The 10,156-nt window shown below is 37.9% G+C and overlaps 1 protein-coding gene across 4 annotated transcripts in view; it reads left to right on the plus strand.

Annotated features, from left to right (window-relative positions):
* Positions 1–8,867, plus strand: part of LOC127652012 (paired box protein Pax-5-like) — a 57,321-nt gene extending 48,454 nt beyond the window's left edge. For 3 of the 4 annotated variants that reach the window (XM_052138074.1, XM_052138076.1, XM_052138075.1), the window contains exon 11: positions 1,681–2,171. In XM_052138074.1, coding sequence (XP_051994034.1) covers positions 1,681–1,757 — 77 coding nt within the window. In that variant the 3' untranslated portion in view covers positions 1,758–2,171. Of the gene's footprint in view, positions 1–1,680; positions 2,172–7,198 lie in introns of those variants that run through there. The other variant, XR_007971647.1, reaches the window with a different exon arrangement.
* The last annotated feature ends 1,289 nt before the right edge of the window (positions 8,868–10,156 follow it).

Here is a 10,156-nt window from a genome sequence, read left to right on the forward strand (position 1 = left end):
TTGCTTAATATTTAGCATTTATTTTTTAAAGCTGAAGTGTGCTATTTAGGTGTTATAAATCTCCTATCCCAGCTTATTAGGCAGAAACAACTGTGAGTAAACCATTTGTTGGTTAGTTTCCTTGAAAACTGTAAACACTGTAACTCTTTGGTGCTATAAAAATGACGGTGTTCGTTGGAGTGGCTCTTCCAATCTGACACAGCAACATTGGCTTGACCAATGCTGTTAGTTTGGGGTGGGACCATCTGTTTATGCTTGTCACAGCACAAATCACCTTGACCAAAATACCCTTGAACAGTGCCCAAGACATAGCCATACACCTTGTGGAATATGATATGATATCACATCCACTGACTGACAAGAACCCAATGGGTCATGTACTTTTGGAAGATGGAGGAGAAAACCACTCGACGGTACAGGTGCAGGTGGCTCGCTGCCTAAAATTCCAGGGGAGTGAGTCGGACATCCCCAAGTCCCCATCCCTCGGATGTCAAGCCTCAAGAACCCTTTGTAGGCACTTGGTGGGAAAAAGGCTTGTCCCAATATCGGCTTATTTCAGCTACAGGCTGGGGCGGCAGGGAGGAACAGCTTCACCAGGGGGAGGCGAAATGGGAGCCTTTTATGTCACATAAATTCCTTTCAGCACCCACACCCACTGACTGTGACAGCCTGTTGATTTTAGTCGTGGCCCTGCGACAGACCTCATTTAAATCCTATTTGGACTGAGCATGAAACCTCAAGGATGGCAGACAACACCTCGTCCTCCTCCTGCGTCCGCCAAAAGTGGGGGAAGGACTGGAGACATGCTGTCCATCATTTAGCCCCCTGATGGACGCTTTCCTTTCAATTCTCTGGCCTGAGAAGAGAGACACGGGTCCTTTTTCGCATTACTGCGACCTTCAGCCTTCCCTCCCGGGTCTTGGTTAAAAGGTTGAACACTGATTGCAACTCTCAGGGACGGACACCGCAGCCGGTGCGTGTTTAGCGCCCAGGCACAAAATGCAAAGCGAGTGAGAATCTTTTGCGGATATCCACGCGCCACATCCATATAAATGGGGAGGATGTCCTTTCTCGCTGACCTCTCTGTCTCTTTAGATGGCATACTCCTGGGGTAAGTCCACCACAACGTGAAAACCAACACAGAGAATACAGAGCTGTGAAGACCTTTGTTATTTTCCTTCGCTTTGAAGCATAGTGAGCGCTGCTAAAGAGTCTTAGTAACACTGAAAGAGTGCAGTAGCAGAGATACATTTTCCGATTATTCCACATGGACGAGAGTATGAATGATGAGAATATATATGGTTTATATTGGGGAGATGGGACTCCCCAATCGCTGCAGTGATTTATGATAGACGTGGTGTCATTGGTGATTCCTCAATAGGTAAATTGTGAGATACCAAACGAATGTTAAAAATAGATCTGTTTATTTTTGCAATTCTGTTTGATGGCACTAGTCAAAATCTTGACGACTGATATAAGAGAAGCTCGATTACAGTGGCTTGCATGTTGAGCTCTAGCATGCTATTGTAAATGGGCAATGGATGTTAAGATTTTTACTCTAAAGTGACTGATTCCAGCCAACCAATAGAAAATGAAGGGAGGGTCATTATTAGAAATAACACCGTCAAGCGATACTATGAATCTTATAACTGACCATTTGTTTACTCATTTCACCTTTAGGATCTCCATACTACTATAGTGCAGCCACACGAGGACCAGGAACGGCTGCAACTGCCACTGCCTATGACCGCCACTGACCAGCCAGACAGAGGAGAAAACAATAAAAGAGTGGAGGAATGAAAAGAGAATAAAGGATGGATTGATAGCACCCACACAAGACTGCCTACACTTGGAAGAGAAGTAATGGAGGTGCGGGAAGGTGAAAGGAGAAAGAAAAAGAAAGAAAGAAGAGGTGATAATGTTTTCCTGCCAATTACAATCAAAGGTCAAACCAGTAGCTTCAGCTGAAACGTGTCTAATTTCTGTGCATTTGTGGGATGCTGCAACTATACACCCATACACCTTGATTTCAATTCACCTGTATTTTCTGTTATTGGTTTGATTTATCTTTTGTCATTAAAGCCTTGCGTGTCCTATCATCTTTGCATCTCTATGCATTCTGTTCTTTTAGAGATGATCAGGTGTTGGGAGTTGGTACCAGACAATCTACTAGTGGCAGCTTGAGATGTCCTATTTGATTTGAGTTAAATAAGTTCTTATTGTATTTTCATCAACATGTTTCTCTGAACTGTGTGAATGAGGCATCATAATCTGTGACCTTTTCCTGTTTTACTGGTAAACTTGTAGTGCACTAGAGTAGTCAATTGTTTCTGGAGATAATCATTTATCCCTAAAATAGGAAGTCAACTGAGATTTGAAAGAGTTGGACAGATAACTCAGGTCGAAGTTATGGCATTATTTACAGTACATTAAAAGTAGCCAGTGTGCAGGACAGAGCCAATTGTTTTCACTGATAAATTATGGGATTTTTCCATTTGCAATTCTAGCATAATTACGGTTGTTCTAGAAGATATATTACCGAAAGACATTGAAATGCATAACAGTGCCCTGATGAGTAAGCACAACAATATTTATCCCGAGATTTCTTTCCCCCAGTTCAATCTATACACTATTTAAGCATAATAGGCTTTTTGCTGTGTTTCTGTCTTCTCAGTTTTTATCATTTGATTAAGTTGGAAGTTTAGCATTAGCTGCAATGTGATTTTTATTACTCGTTCAGCTTGGCTAAAAATTGGGAGATTGAAATATACTGTTTTGTGATTCAGTCATTATGTGTAATATGATGGAAAATAGCAGCATGATTTAAATCTCTAAGCACCGTCATCATGAATGAGAGCATAAAAGTTGTTAAAGAAAAGTTCCCCCAAAAATGAAAACGATGTCATCGCATTCCAAATCCATATGACTTTCTTTCTTCTGCTATAAACAAAAGTAGGAATTTTAAAGGATGTCCTGTTCACTGATTGTAATACTATGGCAGATGATGGTGACTCACTTTATAGTGAAATAAAGGACCCAAAACTTTCATTCGTGACATGGTTTTGGAGAGAAATGTCCTGAATTTTAAGTTATTTCTATGACTCTGCTTTGCACTTTTATGAGTGCATGAGAGACAGCTTGATCTCACAGTAAATTCATGAACAGTAGATTTACTTTTTTTAGGGTTAAAGGGTTAGTGCACCCAAAAATTGAAAATTCTCTCATCATTTACTCACCCTCATGCCATCCCCACATATGACTTTATTTCATCTACTGAACACAAAGATTTTTAGAGGAATATTTCAGCTCTGTAGGTCCATACAATGCAAGTGAATGGGGTGCCAAAATGTTGAAGCTGCATAATCCACATAAGGGCAACATAAAGAACTTCAGACGACCCTGGTGGTTAAATCCATATCATCTGAAGTGATATGAAAGGTGTGGGTGAGAAACAAATAAAAGTCATTTTTTAAGTTCTTTTTTCCTTCACTTTCCTTCACTGTTTTTGATGATTCACTTTCTTCATGCATATCGCCCCCTCCTGGCCAGGGACGAAAATGTAACAAATGACTTAAATATTGATCTGTCTCTCACTCACACCTATCATGTAACCTCTGAACATGTGGATTTTCCACTTGAGTAGTATGGATTACTTTATTGGTACCTTTTCTTGGATTTTGGCGCTTCAAAATTTTGGCACTCATTCACTTGCATTGTATGGACCTACTGAACTGAGATATTCTTCTAAAAATATTCATTTGTGTTCAGCAGATGAAAGAATGTCATATACATCTGGGATGCAAGGAGGGAAAGTAAATCATTTTTGGGTGAACTATCCCTTGAAGTGTTAATTAGAAGCACTGCACCCAGTGGCTGAAGCGGTAAGTGCTTTTGAACTTGTGGGCATGTGTGAGCTCCACTTTCATGGATGGGCGCCAAAAATGGCGAGGTGTTTTTAGCTGTAATACAGTGTAGAGGAACGCATATTTTATAAACTCAAATATTAAAAAATGTGTGAAAATGGAACCTACGAATCATGCTCATCACTGATTATGCAAACCTGATTACTTCGAGGTTTCAACACTATACGAGAACCCTGGTGTCCCAATTATGCTTAAGCCGAAAATGTGTGTGGTAAACACATGAAACAACTTTATCGGGGTGAGGTCATACACGGTTTAAGCAAAAAACTATTGGCACAGATTTTTTTGCCCATTAACCTGATTTCACACTGCATGTAAACACTGGCATTCAATGCGTGCACGTGTTGTGCTTATGCCTGTTTACGCTTTGACATAAAAGTACAGAATAATCTGATGACTTCAGGTCTCATGTAAACGCGTTTTTGCTGTGCGTGTAAATGTGCTCATTGTGAACGAGCTTTTTGTCATGCATGCATGAACATGCAAAGGAGAGCTTTGTCGGAGGTCAAGAGTATTACAGATTTTCTAGATTTTAATATAACTTTAATTTTGGGCCGTTTCTCACTAAAAACCTACTGTAATGACACTTTTGGGTCCTTTTTAGGTTTTAAAGTGAATTACTATCAGTTGCATTGTACTGAAATCAGCGAACGGGACATCCTTTAAAATGCCTCCTTTTGTGTTCCACAGACGAAAGCAAGTCATGTGGGTTTGGAATGACATAAGGCTGAGTAAATGATGACAGAATTTTCATGTTTGCGTTAACTATTCCTTTAAAGACTTCTCTCCTTCCTCTGTGTAGATAAATACTATTTACGTATGTACAGAATACCATTATTCAACTGTACATTAGTAAGATTTATAGCTATTTATGATGGAGAGTAATATATATATAAATGTGTGTAAAAGTTTACTGCGTACAAATGCTACAGTGCTACTGCTAGCTTAAGACGTTGCTGTGGAATACGTAGAATGGTCATATTTTTAATCCCCTGATATTTCACTCCGTTTTTTCACTTGCTTGCAGACAAACTTTTGTAATGTTGGTTCATTTTGATTGTTTAGGAGGAAAAATGTGCTTGGCTCAATTCCCTGAAAGGAAGTGATACAGTCGTACTGTCTGTCCGTCCCTAAAAAACTCATCTGCCTAGCCTCCCCAAAGATTTTTTTCACTGGTCCAAATAGACACTCTTTAAAGCACAAAGAGACCAATCGGTTCCTACCTAAAAATGAATTCATGCTATCTCAGAGTGCAGTTCATTTGTTTTAAGTATTCCCTCCATCCAAACTGTGCCAAGACAATGCATGAGACCAAGGTGGAGGCCTTACCAAACTCTTTATGTAGCAACATCATGCTGTACACCCTTCCTGTTTGTCTGTCTGATATATCCTGTATACGTCTATCACTGTCAAAAACAAGAGCTTTTGATATCACTGACTTATTGATATCTTACTTTAGATTCTAGTGGATGAGAAAAGACAAAAAGTGTGCTTTATTTAGCTATTGTGTGTGATGAGTGTTCCAAGTTTTTGATTTCCTTGTTTTTTCTTCAATACACTGTGCATTGCCGAGTAGCTTTCAAAAAAGTAGAACACTGTAGTTTTAGAAGTGAGTCACGAGCACCAAAACGTTGATGTGAAATAAGAAAAAAATACGAACCTATCTATATATATATATATATATATATATATATATATATATATATATATATATATATATATATATATATATAGTGTAGTTTTATGTTTTTATGTTGTTGCTCTAAACTGTAAAGTAGTATTAGAATTACAGTATATTTGTTTGTAGACCTTAAGTTGCACGTTATGCAACTCTAAAAAAAAACTTGATGCCGTTCACCACTAATGACTACTGGTGAACTTTGACCTGTTAAACGTTTAGTCAGAGGCATTATGAACCTGAAGTACACCAGCTGAATCAAGGACAGTGCCTTTATTTTTCTACCGAGTCATCCAGAATGACCACGCGTCACTAAATTATGAAGCTGTCTGCATGACGTAATGAAATCAGAACTTGATCAACCAATCAATGAACCAATGCCACTAACCAGTTTTTTTACAATGTTTTTTACATGCTTAAAACCCTGATAATGTATTGTTTTACTGCAGTCATCTAAAACGAATTAACCTAAATGCATCAAATAAACAACCAGACTGAATAGGGCAAAATGATGATACATGTATAATCAAATTTATACTTAACAGTAAGTTAGACATGATTTACTATTAAATAAAACATCATATTTTATTAAAGTTGCAATCAACTAATCAGAAATAAATTTGGTTTAAATAAATTCCTGTGTAACCCTTTAAAATAACCCTGAAAAAACAATGCGTATTCGAAGAACCAAAAGCTGAAAATTGGAACATTGATATTTTATAATAAAATAAAGTACAATAAACCCAACAATACAATAAGGGTTCAATAAATAGCTCAATGAATTCTGCATTTTTAGGCACTGAGAATGATTGTACATTTCCATACACGTCCATAAGTGCAGCAGGCCTTTAATCACTCATGTTGATGAAGCGCTTGCCCTGCCATTGATCTGACCATTTTTGCTTTAATGGAAAGGCTTTGGGTATTCCTTTTGGCTTAATGTAGACACATACACACACACACACACACACACACACACACACAATCCTTTTGTCCTTTGTCAGGTCATGAATATGCCACACCTCCCCATCGGCATGATCAAAACCTGCTGTGCCATCAAAATCGAACACCCCTTTCTCTTTCCTCATTCCCTCTTATTTCAATCTCTTATTTGCACCCCCACCTGATTTTACTCTCTCGATCTTTCTGGTTTAAGCTCATCACATCTTCTCGACCACTTCTTCCATTGTCGTCAGGATTAGGAATCCTACAAGTCGATCGCATTGTCTTCCTCTTAGTTAAAATCCTCCATTTTCTCTGGAAGATTATGACTTTATAATGAAAAATAATTCCAGCAGTGGAAGTTCTTGAATGTTTAATTTATGTTAGCCTGTTTATCATTATGTGTGTTTGAGTTTAATACAATTTTACATTGTAAAAAGAAATATAAATCTTAAATCACTGGCATATAGTGACATCATTTTTTTCTCATACACTCTCATTGATCAAACATGTGGCAAAATTTATGCGTGGCTTTCAATTATACCTTAAAACACTGTAAAAGTATTTTACCCTCTATATATGGCTTATTAATACATATATATTTATACACACAGATGAGCCACAACATTAAAACTCCCTGCCTAATATTGTGTAGGTCCCTCTCATGCCGCCAAAACAGCTCTGGCCGTCGAGGCATGTACTCCACAAGACCTCTGACAAGTGTCCTGTGGTTTCTGGTACCAAGACGTTAGCAGCAGATCCTTTAAATCCTGTAAGTTGTGAGGTGAGGCCTCCATGGATCGGACTTGTTGGTCCAGCACATCCCATAGATGCTCAATCGACTGGGGAATTTAGAGGCCAAGTCAGCACCTAGAACTCTTTGTCATGGTTGACGGGCTAGCCTTTGCTCCCCACGCACATCAATGAGCCTTGGGCGCCCATGACCCTGTCGCCGGTTCATCATTTGTCCTTCCTTGGACCAATTTTGGTAGGTATTAACCACTGCATACTGGGAACACTCCACAAGAACTGCCGTTTTGGAGATGCTATGACCAAGTTGTCAATTTGACCCTTGTCAAAGTCGCTCAGATCCTTAAATTTGCCCAATTTTCCTGCTTCCAAACCATGAAAATCTAGAACTGAGTGTTCACTTGCTGCCTTATATATATCCACCCCTTGACAGGCGCCATTGCAACGAGATAATGAATATTATTCACTTCACCTGTCAGTGGTTTTAATGTTGTGGCTGATCAGTGCATATATATATATATATATATAACAGTACACTGAAGTCAAAGCTGGGCATCGTGAATCGTCTTGTGGGATCAAACCCCCTATCAGAAAACGTTATTCAAATGCCAGTTGAAAAGAGGGCATCAATATCCAAATAAGAAAGCAAAATGTGGTTATTGTTGTATACATGCTGATACATCGATTCTCATGCCTACATCAACATTAAATGTTTCCCAATTTCAAAAAGCAGGCTTGAAAAGACAGAGAACTTGGTTATCACCTTATTGTGGCCTTTTGTGTACAATCGGAAGCTCCTTCTGTAATTATTTACTAGTGGTTTCTTTCCCAAGAGGTTCATAAGTATTTTTTACTGAGATTTTGAAGTAAACATGAAAGATTTTAAGAGAGTTTGAAACGTTTTGACCAATTTGGTAACACAGCAATCAGTTCAATTTAAAGGAGAACGAAAAAGAACGACCAATTACAGATCTGTAGCATCCACCAAAGGCAGAGATGCCCGGTTTGCTCTGATGAGCATTGCAAAAACATTCGAATTATGAAACAGCTAACATTTTTGACATGACAGAAAGATGAAGGAAATAGTTTGCAATGAGCTTCTTTAAGAAATGTGTATGTTTTTTATTGAATTTTCTAGTAGTAAAAAAAACAAACAAATGTTGGTGTTTTTCTCTGCGTGTCGCGTGTTGTCTTAATATTTGAATCTATTTACTGCATAACAAAATTTGCCAAAGATATCATGCCACTTGATTTCAATCTGTTCGGTTCTTCATGTCTTATTTCTCATTTTATTGAAATCTGTCCACAAGCTGGAAATAAATGTGATTTGATATTGGTTTTATAATGGAATTATATTGTTAATATTATGATGATAATTATGATTTTCTTTTACTGTTTGTTCAGGGTTATTTTAAGTGAAATGTTCAAATGTCTGAAATTCCTCCCTGAAACATTCTCATAGGCTACTCTGTGTATGTGCATATGAGTGAATTTTGTTTGTGAAATATAAATTTACGTATGTTGTAATGTGATACTAAGAAGTAATTATTTGTAAATATTGGCCATAATTTTATTGGTTCATCTGAATAAAAGTAATTTTTTAAGTTCACATGCAGTACGATTTTTCCCCCACCATTACTTATAGTGTCAGTTCACAGATAGAGAGAAGTCGATAAGATGTTTAAGTACAGATGAATACTGTATGTAACAATGTTTGAGACAATTTTAAAGTTTGATCAAGATGGCCCAAGCAATCAGAATTGCCAAGTGTTTTTAATCAGGACAAAGTGCAAAGGATGCAAATATTTCAACTAAAGAGAGAAACAAATAATTGGCATGCCCACATGGGGAGGCACTTGCAGCTATTTACTTACTTTCTTGTAAGAAGTAATGATGTTGTTTCCCAAACCCATATGTTAGTAAAATATACATATGGTTCAGACAACTCCAGTGTTTCTAAACTACAAGTGACGGGAGTCATCTACACCAGTGTTTCCCAACCACTGTGCCGTGGCACACTAGTGTGCCGTGAAAGATTGTCAGGTGTGCTGTGGAAAGTAATCAAATTTCACAAAATAAATAAATGCATGAAAAACAAATATTTCAGGGATACAAACTCCTCAACTTTCTGAGAAATTCGCCATATTTAAACCATAATCGGTCACTTTTGTGATTATGAACTAATTAGCTAATTAATGTGCAGAAGAGAGTGATATTTATATGCGTAAAGGGTCATCACATGACTCGCGTCAGAGCTACAGAATACATTGAAGTCTATGAAGTGACGTCACACCAAAGTGTTTTTCACACACACATTTATGCTTCATCAATGATGTCTTTGAGGGTACTAAGCAATAAGAAATATTTAAAAACTGTCCAAATTTGCGAAGAGTCATTGAATGGCTAATCATTTCTTTTAATTAAATATTACCTTGTCGTTTAGGGGTATCAGAGACCACAGTTATTGAACTAATATAAATTCACCAAGAAAACACTTAGACCTAAACATAAACGAGTCCTTTTATTACTTTCTGCTATCAAAGCAACTGCAAGCTTTTGTTTTCTCTTCCAAATACATGTTTTCAATGTTTATTGTGCACACCTCCCACTATTTTACATGGCAAACTGGTAAAATCGTCCTTCTGTGACGCTTTCTGCAACTCTTGTCATGTGGAGGGCGATGTGGCGCTTGATGCTGGGTTCTGCCTCCAGAACCAAATTAAAACTACCACGAGAAGTCATCTGTCCGAGGCAAAGACGCAAAATCTAATGACAATTGCCAACAGCAACAGTCTCCCTTGATGCGTCTCATTATGCACAGGCGAGTTTAAGTCGATGCGGACCAGGAGGAAGGTTTGAGTTG

The sequence above is a fragment of the Xyrauchen texanus genome, chromosome 11 (genome assembly GCF_025860055.1).
Source record: "Xyrauchen texanus isolate HMW12.3.18 chromosome 11, RBS_HiC_50CHRs, whole genome shotgun sequence".
Lineage (NCBI taxonomy): Eukaryota > Metazoa > Chordata > Actinopteri > Cypriniformes > Catostomidae > Xyrauchen > Xyrauchen texanus.